This window comes from Centruroides sculpturatus, unplaced genomic scaffold, assembly GCF_000671375.1.
Source record: "Centruroides sculpturatus isolate CEXI.00-Female unplaced genomic scaffold, Cexi_2.0 scaffold737, whole genome shotgun sequence".
NCBI classification, from domain to species: domain Eukaryota; kingdom Metazoa; phylum Arthropoda; class Arachnida; order Scorpiones; family Buthidae; genus Centruroides; species Centruroides sculpturatus.
In genome coordinates this window covers 177,366-193,143 of record NW_019385040.1, presented here as the reverse complement: position 1 = coordinate 193,143, position 15,778 = coordinate 177,366, and the positions used below count along the sequence as shown (strand labels likewise).

General features: G+C 35.4%; 1 protein-coding gene across 1 annotated transcript in view; it reads right to left on the bottom strand.

Moving 5' to 3' along the window:
* LOC111633757 (ubiquitin carboxyl-terminal hydrolase 10-like) overlaps positions 1–8,790 on the bottom strand; it is a 136,737-nt gene extending 127,947 nt beyond the window's left edge. Inside the window, exon 1 of the mRNA XM_023378378.1 lies at positions 8,664–8,790. Coding sequence (XP_023234146.1) covers positions 8,664–8,681 — 18 coding nt within the window. The 5' untranslated portion in view covers positions 8,682–8,790. The remainder of the gene's footprint in view (positions 1–8,663) is intronic.
* Between the last annotated feature and the right edge of the window lie 6,988 nt (positions 8,791–15,778).

The following is a 15,778-nucleotide window of genomic DNA, read 5'->3' as shown; positions in this document are numbered from 1 at the left end:
TTTCTATACTTTTTGGTTTGTTTTAAGAATATGATCAATAATAGCATCTGTTAATATTGTTGGCCATAAAGCTATATCATTTATTACTTCCATGTATCTATATGTATCGAAGCGTTTTTCTGGACTATTTCTATCTTCTGCGTTTTCGCAATCCCTTTTTTCAGTAGCATTTTAAAGACTGCGGGAGCCTCTTCGGGGCCCTACGCTCCCGTATAGTCCGCTTACCGCTTAATCCGCCATTCAGTATACAAACCATATGCGTACCACTATAAAGCAAAAAATGATGTCAGAATTTCTGCACGCCTTTTACAACCTCGAGACTAAGATTTTATTCGGGAGTTACCGTTTTCAATTTAGTAATTTTAAAAAAATCCTCAAGTAGATTTATTTTTGTTACAAAATGTTACCTTTATAGATTTCTAGCTCTGCACACTAGAAAAATCTAGAAATACAGTTTGTATATCGTAATAATATTAGTAGTTGCCAGAAAGCTCTATAAAATAGAGAAAAATCTGTAAATTTGAAAACTGTAAACATAAATTTAAATTTCTCAAAAAATAAATTAAAAAATATCAAAAGTCGCTACTTTTGGCTGATTTGTCTGAGGTCTCTGCTACCTCACTACGTCCCTCTAAAAGTCACCACAGTTGGGAAGACTGGTGAGCAGACATCTAGGGTCGAAGTAAGGCGAAATGTAATCTCCAAACTGCGCTGTAGAAAGGCGGAAAAATTTAAAATTTAAAAATATAATTTCTTGTGAACAGCAGTTTGGGCCCCCCTTCCAAGTGGGCCCTGTGCGGGTGCACCTGTTGCACCTGCCTAGTTACAGCTCTGGTTGTAGCCATAACCACTCGACCATCCGGCTGTCAAAGGGCCGACTGGGTAGTGAAAGATGGCGCTCAACACAATCCGGAAAAGACTACCCATAGGCCCACCAGTGGCCAAGTGGTTCCGTTCCCTGAATACAGGGAGTTCGGTCGTGGGTTCGCGTCTCGTCCGGACGGGATGGCCAAGTGGAGTTTTCCGGGTTTTCGCCATGTCTTTACCACCAGAATAGGGATCAGTTACCATGAAAAGACCTCCCGGAAGGCATTATTCCCCTCGTAACGACCATCATACATCACCGTGTAACGACGCATACAACTACTATTACATGACAATTACGTCACACTTTACCACTGGGCGATATGGCCTAGAAGTTCATGCCCAACTAACTAATACAAGATAAGACATAACTACCATAATTACTTATGCCGGGGCTACATAGCCTAATAGTTCAAGCCCGACCGGATCATTATCAACTAACAGTCTACCAGAGATCGGATGGCCGTGGCAGCCTACCACTCTGGGGAACCCGGAATCGAATCCGGACAGATCGAAAAATTCCCAGGAATTTTTCGGAGAATGGTCCGTTCGGATATGTCAGGCCTCGTCCATCATCACCCCGGTCGCCCATTATAGGCCTGGCCGAACCCATAATAAGCTCGCAAAGTAGACCCTCTTAGTGCACACAAAGCGGAAAGAGTTAAAAAAAAAATTCTCACATAATTTTTACTTTTCCGGCTGTTATATATAGCAGAGAGAAAGTATGGCGGTCGATCAATAAATGACCCCAACATTTTTACATTTTTGGACTTAGGAGGCCTTGAAAGCAGCGCCGTAACTAGCCTTTTATGTGCCCGGTGCGAGCTTCTGTAACTACGCCCCAAAAATATGACCCAAAACATGGTCNCCAATTTTAAAGATTAAAAGACTTTAAATTGGCGGCCGAAGGGGCTCTGGTAATCACATATCTTGCATGGATTAAATAGAATTTCAGACATCAGCATCAATAATCTTTTTGTGATGAATTTTTTTGTTAAATTTATTGTAGTAAGAAATTATCTGCACAGAAATCTCGTTCGTATTTTAGTATTTCTAACTCTTACCTAAGATCATGAAAGATTTTCGTGCTTATCGCATATTTCATTATACTTGCAACATGGCAGCTGGTGGTTTTTTGTTTTGTTTGTGGAGAACTGTCTTAATCTTACACATTTTTGGTTTTTCTAGAATTACGATGTGGGCAGCCAAACTGTATGGATCAGACCTCCCTGGATTCTTCAACAGTTTGAATCGGTGTCGGAGCGGTAGATCGAAGTTTTAACCGCTCAAAAATCCGGCCGTCATTTTGTTATACTAGGTCTTGAAAGTATAACAAGTAGCGAAACTTTTATATAAACAGTTTTTTATTGTACATTAGACACTTGCACATAAATTGTTTTTTGTTGGTCGGCAATGTACCATATGTCTGATATAATATATGATTTCGTTGAGAAATTGATATTCGATGTACACCATTTTGTTCACGACGCGTTTTAGGAATTTAAGTATTGAGGACGTTTTGAATTTAATATCAACAGATGAAATTTGATCCAATAATCTAGTGTCTTAGATCACAGTGACTATCGGGCAAGAAAAAACGTCACTGATTATCTACATATACAGGAATCAGAGTTGCCGATTTTCGATGGTCGATTTCTCCGCTCCCCCAAACACCTATAGTAATTTCGAATATCTCGTGTCGTTCGAAGGAAATTGTTTTCTTAGGTAGTCTGCAAAATTTCAAGAATTTGTATAATGCGATTGCCGAAATATAAGCAATCGAAAAGTGCAAAAATCTGCAAAAAAGCTATATTTTCTTCTCATTTTTCTTCATCCGACACTGCAGACACTTGTAGAGAAAAAACTACTGGGTCTAGAAAGCTCAAATTTTAAACTTAAGCCTTTTTCGTTAGCAATGAGGTACTGGCCAAACTTTCGGGTCGATAGGTCTTTTTTTTTTTTAAACTCTTTCCGCCCTGTGGACACTAAGAGGGTCTCTTTTTGCAAGCCCATTATGGGTTCGGCCAGGCCCACAATGGGGCTGCCGGGTGGTGAGGGACGGGACCCGACATATCCGAACGGACCACCCCCGAAAAATTCCTAGGGATTTTTCGACCCGTTCCGATTCGAACCCGGGTCCCCCAGAGCGGTAGGCTGCCACCTTGACCGCTCGGCCATCCGGCCACGAGTCGATAGGTCAAAGTTCACGGGGTTTCCCATAGAACTAATCAGTTTTACAGCTTCATTTTATGCTTATAAGAAGAAAATTGCATGGAAACAAATGAATTTTATTCGAAACTTTAGTCAGAATTACAAAAGCTCAAATTTATTCCAATTAAAACTTTAGACATGCCGAAAGATGTTCTTTGATCACACACCCACATACACACACGGACACATCACTGTATACGAAGATATCACCGTTTAACCTTTACTCGAATTTTCGCACTCACGCACTTACACGTAAGGCGCCTCGTTCTGTGTAATTCGACACAATGAAACAACCCGAACATCGCTTCCCACAAATCCAACCTCTGGGTCCTCTTCCCAGGAAGTGGAAACGGCAAATTTAAAGATTAAAACGCTTTAAATTGGCGGCCGAAAGGGCCCTGGTAATCACAACTCGCATCGATTAAGAGAGACACAAGAGTTTATGGAATACAAAGTAAAATATATGAAAACAATGTAACATAAATCAGAAGAAAAATGTTCTTCCAAACGAATAATAAAGTAAAACGAGTGTGTACAGTACATAGTAAATGAAGAAAAAATAATAAAATGAATAATTAGCTGGCGCTCTAGATCAATGAAGGGAAATATAAACAAATATTTTTCGATAGGTTGTCAATACAGTATGGTCGAAGTGGAAGCAGCTGAAACGCTTGAAAAAAAAACTAAAAAATTACTGTATATTAAACTGTCTGGCAACACTTTATCGGAACAGATAACGTCCCCAATGTTGCCTGGAACAAGGTCTATAAACACAATACCTGAACACGACATCATGATATATTGCGGCCGTCGCCATATTGGTTCCATTATGCGTATACCGAGGTTCCACTGTACTTGAACTCACATATGCTTAAATAATTTAATTTTCCTTGTAGAACACACACACACAGATTATCAAAATTATTCAACATTCAGAAATGATAATAAAAAGTTGTTTATAAATTTTTGACAAAAATAACAAAAATTAAGTGAAAACAATATTATCAGTGCCAATCATCATATTAAAATAAAAATAAACAAGCATTTAAAAAAAATCTATTCAAAGTAAACATCTATTTTCAATATACAGTATAACCTCCAAATAACAAACACTGTTGAGACAAAGAAGTTTGTCCACTATTTAGAGCAGGGGTGTCCAACCTTTTTGTTTCTCTGGGCCGCATTGGAAGAAGTCAAGGAGTTTTGGGCCACAAGTATATATAATATATACTTGTGGCCCAATATACAAGTATATTTAAAAATTAACATGTCTAGATTATAATAATAAGTATTAAAACTTTATCAAGAAAAAAGGATATTTTAAAAAATTACTTCTACAGACACTTTCAATTTTTACTTAGAAATAGATAAATTCATTTATTATAAAAGAGACTAAAGAAAATTTATTTGAAAAACACAAATATTTGTTTTATTTGGGTCTCTAATTAATAAAAAGCGACGAAACACCATTTTAAAGTGCATTTTTATTCAATTAATATAATTATAAATAATATGTAGCCGAAAAAGTAGCCAAAGCGCCAAATGATATTTTTTACGTCAAACAAAAAAAAGTAGCCACATTTGGCCCAATGTAGCCAAATCTTGCAACGTTGGAAGAAATACTAAATAAAGCTGGAGTTGTGAATCAAAGGATTATAGACCCAAGTGCGGGGAAAAAGAGGCAAAGGACAAAAGATAAAGAAGTGAAAAAGGTTGAAAAATTACGGGTCCATATTTGCTGAACAGAAGATCTATTTAACGTTTCTCACTACTACATCTTTTGTCCTTTCCCACCTTTTCCCAAATTTGGGTCTATAATCCTTTGAGTCCTATAATCCACGACTCCAGCTTTATTTAGTAATCCTTCCGCATTCACACATTTCCAAGTATTTGAAAATATTTTCTTTCCACTCAAAAATAAAATATGAATAATGGTTTACGGCTTTGTGAAACTTTTTTTGAGTTTATGCCATTGAAATAAATAAATAATAAAAAATTAAAACATTTGTAGGTTTTGTTTACGCGTTTATTGGGCCGCATTGGAACTTGCCTTGGGCTGCATGCGGCCTGCGGGTTGGACACCCCTGATTTAGAGGTACTAGTACTGTACATGCCGGCGGCCATATTGTATTTTAACCTGGTCATTATAAATTGAAGAATATGATGGATTATGAAAACATCAAATTTACATTAGGAATCTAAAAAATACAATCAAGTATACATAACATATATAATTAATTAATATATATATACAGTATATTTATCTTTTCAGCTGTAAAAATCACATTTTAATTGAATTCTAAATAGCAAACAGATTGTATAGGATACTTTAACTAAATAAAACATAAAAATTACAACAAAACTAAACATTGATTAATAATTATTAATTAATCAAAAACTACCTGAGTGGAAGCAACAAAAACGAAAAATGAAACTGTTATTATGAACAGAAGGGTGGACAAAGGATAGTTTTGGCAATTAGTGTTTGAATGTTGAGTTAGGAAGTTGATTTGCTAGCCACTTCAAGGGGTAAGAAACGTATTTGTTATTCTTGTATTTATATTGTCATTTATGATCTAAGTGACTAATTAAAATTGATATACTGAATTGTCTTTTTGTAGTTATTAAGTAGGTGTAATTTTTTGAACGTTTTTGCTTTATTCAATAACTGATTTATTATAAATTACACTTTAGCCACCATAAAGCTATTAAGATCATAAATGTGAGAAAACCAAATGTCTTCCTACACATTAAAGTGGTTGGCAAATCATCTTCGTAACACTATGTTTGAATTTTTACCAAATAAACACTGTTGTCTTAAAACTGTTTTTTTTTTCATTACTACTATACTATGGTTCTTGTCAAATCAGGGAATAATTCAGAAAAGTTTATGGTTTCTTAATATCATAAGCTTAATTCCAACAATAAAACAGAAGTTTAACAACATTAATATGTATGATGATAAAGGGTGACAAGTTAACCAGATTAGTCTTCTCTAACAGATAAAGAATATTGTTCAGTTTTTATAACCTGCCCTCCTCCCCATTCCTATTTTAAGTCAGTCTTTATTGAATGTCTATGGTCAAAATTCATCCTCTGAAAGAGTATTTGAACTAATTCTTTGTATTAGTTTTAAAATATTTCATAAGTAATTAATTCTTTCAGAATATTGAAGGAAGGACTTTGTGTTTTCATAAGGTAGGTTGTAGACAATGGTGTCAATTATTTAGAGGTAAATATTATACATGTCCTTTTGAAGGACTTGGTGATTGTAAAAATGTTTGTTAATTAAGTAGAGGTGTCCACTATTCAGGAGTGTCTGTTAATAGAGATTTCACTGTATTATATAATTTAGATGTGAAAACTAACAACCTTTAAGGAATCAATATTTATTTGGCTGCAATTTTCCAACTGCAGATCTATATACAGTAGGGCATCGATTATCCGAATATCAATCATCCGAGACATTGGTTAACCAAAAGCGTTCCAGTCAGCAAATTTAAATTTCTGCTAGTGCTGTGGTACTGCAATCTTTGGCTATGTCTTGGGCTACTCCAATATTATTTTTGTTAGTGTGCGTGTTTTAGCTGGCAGCACTGGTGCAACCATAAGAGGGTACTTAAGGACATGCCAGGATTTCAATGAATTTCAACATGGGATAGGTTAATATATTTTTTCATACATAATTGGTTATCCAAAAAATCGATTATCCGAACAACCCCAGTTCCGAATTGTTTCATATAATCAATGCTCTACTATATTTCCATTGTTGCCCATCTGTCCTTTGTTAATACTGAGAATGGTTAGAGGGATGAAAATCAAGACCAGATACGGAAAGCTGATTTTTAAATTAAAATATGATTAAAAATTGCAGCCCAGCATTGTGAGAATGTCACAATGAGTAACTGTTCATTTTCTAGGTTTAACACTTAAAATATACAAAAAAGTACTCCATATGATATTTTCAGAATAATAACTAGATAGTCAAAAGCATCAGCATGTTACTGTGTGGACTGGAATCGAATCCAGATGAAATAGTCTGTCTCCAATGTCAGAGCATCCATAAAAATTACTGGTTACCCCATTGTTTAAAGTATGATTAAAAAGCCTTTTTATTGCACACAGGAAAGAAAGAGTAAAAAACAAAAATATTCACAACCTAATTATATGACAATTATGTACAATGAAAAGTAACTCAACACATTCATATCAAAGAAGTAAATATTTTGAAAAGATTATACTTACAAATTAACATTGTCTATTGAATGAAAACATATTGTATACCATAAATAATATTATTATTAATTAACATTACATATCAGCAATTCAAGTTTGAAATATCTGTCATGTCTTCCAAATATATTTTTGCTCAAGTTGTAAAAACTATCAAAAAAGGATATCTATTTATGAAACGGTTTATACTTATTTTTTCATTATTATTAATTATACTGATTCTACTTTTTTGCATTTTATAGAAACTTTGTCAAAAAATAAAATTCTGAGTGTTATTTGTTAGAATGAAACAAGAATTTCAATAATTACTTCATTGAACATAAGAACACATTATTAAATATTCCTCACAAAAAACTGATGAGCAGAAAAATATTATACACATAAAACAATCATTGAATTTCTCAACAGAAAATTTTATCTTGTTAATTTATTACATTAAACCACAATAACCTAAATTACTTTTAAGCCAATCATTTATATACACACTTTCACATATAAGGCGCTAAAGGTAAGGGTGCGACTATGCAGACACGAGCGAGCGAGATGTTATGATGTTATTACGACTACATGGATGTTCTCAGATGTTATGATGTTTCGCGCTCTCATCCGTGTAGTCGTAATAAACGAGTGCAAAACGTCATCATCTCTTCTCGTTTGCTGGCATCTGCATAGTCGCACATAACTCCTACCGAAAAGACTTTTATAAAAAACATGATACTTTTACTCTTTTTGTTAAATTATTAACCGTTTTAATGCTGCTAAAATATAATTATCTTTTTTTTTTCAACTCAGAACAATATAACCTAGTATTTTATTAATAAAATTTTCAGCAAATAAAAACATTTTTTTTATTTGTTCAAAAGAAATGAACTCAAATGAATCACCTTAAAAAATCTGAATTAACCTACATATTTACTTTGTTCATCTGTAAAAACCGAAGTTAGATTTTAATATAAATCATACTTAGAAAACAATAACCAAATTTTAAAACACGAGATAACTATTGTTTAATCAGACATATTTTTTGATGATGATTTGTGTGTGATGCAGATTTTAATCAAAAGACGTAATGTGACACAAACTTCCAATTAAAATGGAAACGAATCGAGAAAAAGCAACAAAATTACAATTTTATAGATTTGTTTCAATTTATTTATTTAAACAAATCAAAGCACGCGATTTATCATCCTGACGAATTTAGTGAAATTAATTTTATAATTAATTAGGCTTAGTAACTTCCAACATATGTGTAATGTTTATCACGAATTAAGCTTTAAAATTTACCAATTATTGATTAGATTGTTAAATTCGTTTATTTTTAATTGAAATGTAATCATTTTGGTGTAAACACTTACCGTGATTCCCCCAGCCATGGCTTTATAATTTTATTATCACGACATCTTCCGCGTCCATGCTTCTTCGTTCAGTAAAAGAGAAAATATAATTTCTTTGGTGTGCGCATGTACTAAAATTCTTAGAAAGTTAATTGGTTACAGCAAGTCACGTGATAGTTTATTTATTCATTTTATTTACCAAAAACCGAAATAAATAACTATATATAATATAAAATTAGATATAAATTTTATCATTATATTAATTATTTAATGTATTGTTTTAATATATATTAGTATAATGTATAATAATTAATACTAATATGTATTAATTATTATACATTATTTTTTTCTTTTTAACTCTTTCAGCCCTTTAGGCACAAAGAAGGCCCTTTTTAGCTAGGTTCACGATGGGACGACCGAGTGGTGAGAAACGGGGTCCGACATATCCGGACGGACCGGCCATAAAAAATTTCTTGGGGTTTTTCGATCTTGGTCCTCAAAAGCGGTAGGTTGTAACCAGAGCCGTAACTAGCAATTCCTGTGCCCTGTGCAAGAATTTGCATTCAGGCCCCTTAATTTATTTGGTTTGGGAAAATAATAAAACAAATACATTACAATAGATTTTTAATAAGATTTTTTTTAATTCAATTTTTCTGGCTTTCATTTCAGCAAATTCATTAATTACACCATCATAATTAATATTTTTAATGATATTGTATTCTATTGAAATAATAGAAATATTGAATAATCGTTCTTGTCCGATAGTTGATCTTAAATAATTTTTTATTAAGTTTAACTTGCTAAAACTTCTCTCGCACGAAGCAATAGAAACGGGAAGAGTTAGAAATATTCGAAGAGCGACATTGATATTTGGGTAAGACTCAATTAAACCAAAATCATGAAGAGCCTGTAGAATATTAAGCAGAGATGCAGTTTCTATATTTTGTATAAGAGTCGTTATTTCAAACTTAAAGCTTTCAATTTCACTTGTGAATTCGTACTTTTTTAAATCTTTGCTATATTTAATAGCGAGATCTGCAGCCGATTTTTTTAAATCAGCAACAATCGTGTATTGTAAAGACGAGCCACAGCGAAAGCAAAAATCGTCACAGATAGTTTTCATTTTTTCATAACGCCAATCTATTTGACACAATAGAGTGTCAAGAACACTGTAAATTTGTATTTTAAATAATTTTTCGGGTGTCAAGTTACTTCCTTCATCTGGTGTTTTATCTATTTCCATTATCTTAACTTTTTTTTTTCGTTTATTAAGAAATCCCTTTTCTATACTTTTTGGTTTGTTTTAAGAATATGATCAATAATAGCATCTGTTAATATTGTTGGCCATAAAGCTATATCATTTATTACTTCCATGTATCTATATATATCGAAGCGTTTTTCTGGACTATTTCTATCTTCTGCGTTTTCGCAATCCCTTTTTTCAGTAGCATTTTAAAGACTGCGGGAGCCCCTTCGGGGCCCTACGCGCCCGCATAGTTCGCTTACCGCTTAATCCGCCGTTCAGGTATACACCACATATGCGTACCACTATAAAGCAAAAAATGATGTCAGAATTTCTGCACGCCTTTTACAACCTCGAGACTAAGATTTTATTCGGGAGTTACCGTTTTCAATTTAGTAATTTTAAAAAAATCCTCGGGCAGATTTATTTTTGTTACAAAATGTTACCTTTACAGATTTCTAGCTCTGCACACTGTAGAAAAATCTAGAAATACAGTTTTGTATATCGTAATAATATTAGTAGTTGCCAGAGAGCTCTATAAAGTAGAGAAAAATCTGTAAATTTGAAAACTATAAACATAAATTTAAATTTCTCAAAAAATAAATTAAAAAATATCAAAAGTCGCTACTTTTGGCTGATTTGTCTGAGGTCTCTGCTACCTCACTACGTCCCTCTAAAAGTCACCACAGTTGGGAAGACTGGTGAGCAGACATCTAGGGTCGAAGTAAGGCGAAATGTAATCTCCAAACTGCGCTGTAGAAAGGCGGAAAAATTTAAAATTTAAAAATATAATTTCTTGTGAACAGCAGTTTGGGCCCCCCTTCCAAGTGGGCCCTGTGCGGGTGCACCTGTTGCACCTGCCTAGTTACAGCTCTGGTTGTAGCCATAACCACTCGACCATCCGGCTGTCAAAGGGCCGACTGGGTAGTGAAAGATGGCGCTCAACACAATCCGGAAAAGACTACCCATAGGCCCACCAGTGGCCAAGTGGTTCCGTTCCCTGAATACAGGGAATTCGGTCGTGGGTTCGCGTCTCGTCCGGACGGGATGGCCAAGTGGAGTTTTCCGGGTTTTCGCCATGTCTTTACCACCAGAATAGGGATCAGTTACCATGAAAAGACCTCCCGGAAGGCATTATTCCCCTCGTAACGACCATCATACATCACCGTGTAACGACGCATACAACTACTATTACATGACAATTACGTCACACTTTACCACTGGGCGATATGGCCTAGAAGTTCATGCCCAACTAACTAATACAAGATAAGACATAACTACCATAATTACTTATGCCGGGGCTACATAGCCTAATAGTTCAAGCCCGACCGGATCATTATCAACTAACAGTCTACCAGAGATCGGATGGCCGTGGCAGCCTACCACTCTGGGGAACCCGGAATCGAATCCGGACAGATCGAAAAATTCCCAGGAATTTTTCGGAGAATGGTCCGTTCGGATATGTCAGGCCTCGTCCATCATCACCCCGGTCGCCCATTATAGGCCTGGCCGAACCCATAATAAGCTCGCAAAGTAGACCCTCTTAGTGCACACAAAGCGGAAAGAGTTAAAAAAAAAATTCTCACATAATTTTTACTTTTCCGGCTGTTATATATAGCAGAGAGAAAGTATGGCGGTCGATCAATAAATGACCCCAACATTTTTACATTTTTGGACTTAGGAGGCCTTGAAAGCAGCGCCGTAACTAGCCTTTTATGTGCCCGGTGCGAGCTTCTGTAACTACGCCCCAAAAATATGACCCAAAACATGGTCCAGGTCATTTCTGCGCTCCCAGGGTCTGCGCCCTGTGTCTGGGTATCGCTCTAGTTACAGCACTGCTTGAAAGGTTGAGAAATGCAAATTTTTTCGAAGGTTTTTGTGTATGTGGGGGGAACACGATTTTGTTTACCCTCTTTGAGGCTTAAAAATGCCTGTGCTTTTGTCGAAATTTTCTGAAATTTTGCGGGAGGTTTGTGTATTAGGGGAATTGATGCTATTAAATTTTAGTGGTTAAAACCACGACGAGGTGGGAAGATAAAAGGAATCATGTGTTATATCTCGAGTAAGGTCTAAGTTATTGACAATTTTACTCATTATTAGCATTTAAAATTTTTTATAAAAGTCATCCCTACCCTCGAAATTAAGCATTTTGCAATTTTATAATAATTAAAAATATAAAAATTTCTTTTCGATAAAATATCAGAACAGATAACGTCCCCAATGTTGCCTGGAACAAGGTCTATAAACACAATACCTGAACACGACATCATGATATATTGCGGCCGTCGCCATATTGGTTCCATTATGGTAGTGTATACGGTGTTTGTAGAGCGAATTTGGCTCTGTTTTTTTCGATCTCAATTATCTGAATTTCTTGTTAAATAATTTGGTGTTCTTGCCAGTTATGTTCTTAGTGGTAGTGGTATAGCGAACATAACTGGCGCCAGGGCACGACACCTTATTGGCGCCCCCGCCCCTCCAGAAAGAACTCATATTTGTCTTGGAGACCATTTGGCGCCCCTCTGCGAGTGGCGCCCGGAGCATGATAGATCCCATTGCTTTCCCCTCGCAACGCTATTGGTGTTAGGTAACGAATTGTAAAATTTCGTCAGCAATCGGAAAACAGGCAAAGATTGTTCCGTTTTCTCACTAACAAAACTTGGAGAGCTAATAAGCTTCAATATTGCAAAAGAGCCAAGTGTAAAAAACTAAGAATTCGAGGCTGTCTGTGGTTAGTGGACAAAATTATATTAAAAATATAAATTTACAAAATGTCTGCAATAACTTTCGTAAAATAAGATACTGAATCTATTAGATACAATTCGAAAAGTCACAATTTCAAGTTGAATGAGTAAACGAAACAAAGATTTATTGCTGTTGATCATAAAACGTGTAAATTATTGTAAATACAATAAATAAATGTCGATATGTCGTCCTTTTGTGTGTTTTTTTTTGTTGTTGTTTTTACTTTCCGCCCTGTGGGCACTAAGGGGGCCTCTTTTCGCAAGCCCATTATGGGTTCGGCCAGGCCCACAATGGGGCTGCTGGGTGGTGAGGGACCATTTATCGTGCAAGTGAATATTTTCCGAAATCTCCGATGGTAAGAACTCTTTCGTTTCATCTTTTAACACGTCTTATTCTCGTATCGTAATTGACTGTTTTTCTGTTTATAGACATGCCGAAGATGTTCTTCGATCACACACATACAAACACACGCACAAACATAACATCACTGTACACGAAGATATACACCGCTTAACTTTTACTCGAATTCTCGCACTCACGCACTTACACTTTGTTCTGTGTAATTCCACACAATGAAACAACCCGAACACTCGCTTCCCACAAATCCAACCCCTGGGTCCTCGTCCCGAGAAGTGGAAACGCCAATTTTAAAGATTAAAAGACTTTAAATTGGCGGCCGAAGGGGCTCTGGTAATCACATATCTTGCATGGATTAAATAGAATTTCAGACATCAGCATCAATAATCTTTTTGTGATGAATTTTTTTGTTAAATTTATTGTAGTAAGAAATTATCTGCACAGAAATCTCGTTCGTATTTTAGTATTTCTAACTCTTACCTAAGATCATGAAAGATTTTCGTGCTTATCGCATATTTCATTATACTTGCAACATGGCAGCTGGTGGTTTTTTGTTTTGTTTGTGGAGAACTGTCTTAATCTTACACATTTTTGGTTTTTCTAGAATTACGATGTGGGCAGCCAAACTGTATGGATCAGACCTCCCTGGATTCTTCAACAGTTTGAATCGGTGTCGGAGCGGTAGATCGAAGTTTTAACCGCTCAAAAATCCGGCCGTCATTTTGTTATACTAGGTCTTGAAAGTATAACAAGTAGCGAAACTTTTATATAAACAGTTTTTTATTGTACATTAGACACTTGCACATAAATTGTTTTTTGTTGGTCGGCAATGTACCATATGTCTGACATAATATATGATTTCGTTGAGAAATTGATATTCGATGTACACCATTTTGTTCACGACGCGTTTTAGGAATTTAAGTATTGAGGACGTTTTGAATTTAATATCAACAGATGAAATTTGATCCAATAATCTAGTGTCTTAGATCACAGTGACTATCGGGCAAGAAAAAACGTCACTGATTATCTACATATACAGGAATCAGAGTTGCCGATTTTCGATGGTCGATTTCTCCGCTCCCCCAAACACCTATAGTAATTTCGAATATCTCGTGTCGTTCGAAGGAAATTGTTTTCTTAGGTAGTCTGCAAAATTTCAAGAATTTGTATAATGCGATTGCCGAAATATAAGCAATCGAAAAGTGCAAAAATCTGCAAAAAAGCTATATTTTCTTCTCATTTTTCTTCATCCGACACTGCAGACACTTGTAGAGAAAAAACTACTGGGTCTAGAAAGCTCAAATTTTAAACTTAAGCCTTTTTCGTTAGCAATGAGGTACTGGCCAAACTTTCGGGTCGATAGGTCTTTTTTTTTTTTAACTCTTTCCGCCCTGTGGACACTAAGAGGGTCTCTTTTTGCAAGCCCATTATGGGTTCGGCCAGGCCCACAATGGGGCTGCCGGGTGGTGAGGGACGGGACCCGACATATCCGAACGGACCACCCCCGAAAAATTCCTAGGGATTTTTCGACCCGTTCCGATTCGAACCCGGGTCCCCCAGAGCGGTAGGCTGCCACCTTGACCGCTCGGCCATCCGGCCACGAGTCGATAGGTCAAAGTTCACGGGGTTTCCCATAGAACTAATCAGTTTTACAGCTTCATTTTATGCTTATAAGAAGAAAATTGCATGGAAACAAATGAATTTTATTCGAAACTTTAGTCAGAATTACAAAAGCTCAAATTTATTCCAATTAAAACTTTAGACATGCCGAAAGATGTTCTTTGATCACACACCCACATACACACACGGACACATCACTGTATACGAAGATATCACCGTTTAACCTTTACTCGAATTTTCGCACTCACGCACTTACACGTAAGGCGCCTCGTTCTGTGTAATTCGACACAATGAAACAACCCGAACATCGCTTCCCACAAATCCAACCTCTGGGTCCTCTTCCCAGGAAGTGGAAACGGCAAATTTAAAGATTAAAACGCTTTAAATTGGCGGCCGAAAGGGCCCTGGTAATCACAACTCGCATCGATTAAGAGAGACACAAGAGTTTATGGAATACAAAGTAAAATATATGAAAACAATGTAACATAAATCAGAAGAAAAATGTTCTTCCAAACGAATAATAAAGTAAAACGAGTGTGTACAGTACATAGTAAATGAAGAAAAAATAATAAAATGAATAATTAGCTGGCGCTCTAGATCAATGAAGGGAAATATAAACAAATATTTTTCGATAGGTTGTCAATACAGTATGGTCGAAGTGGAAGCAGCTGAAACGCTTGAAAAAAAAACTAAAAAATTACTGTATATTAAACTGTCTGGCAACACTTATTCGATATTCGGTGAGTTTACATCACGTGACAAACACGCCGATTTTCTCTAGTTTGATTTATCGGGAAAGTTGTTTTTTAATCTGTCAGTTATGTGTCGCGAAGAAAGAAAATAACGTGGAAGAGAAACATAATAATAAGATATATTTTAAAATGTTTTCCAAGTATTTCTCATTCTGGACTAAATATGTAAAATATAGAAATTGCTTACAGCCAATTAGGAATTTCAATTCCTTACACGAAAAATATTTGGTAAATAAAAAAGAATTTATTTTGTTAGTAATAGTGAATACGATTAAAATATTTTTGCTTGTAAATTAAAAAATTCGTGTAGTAAATCCCAACAGTAATACAGAATTATTAATTTATAATTAAGTTTTATTCAATTAAAATGAACTATTGCTTGCATTATTCTGAATGTTTTAAATTGTTCACACTGAAAT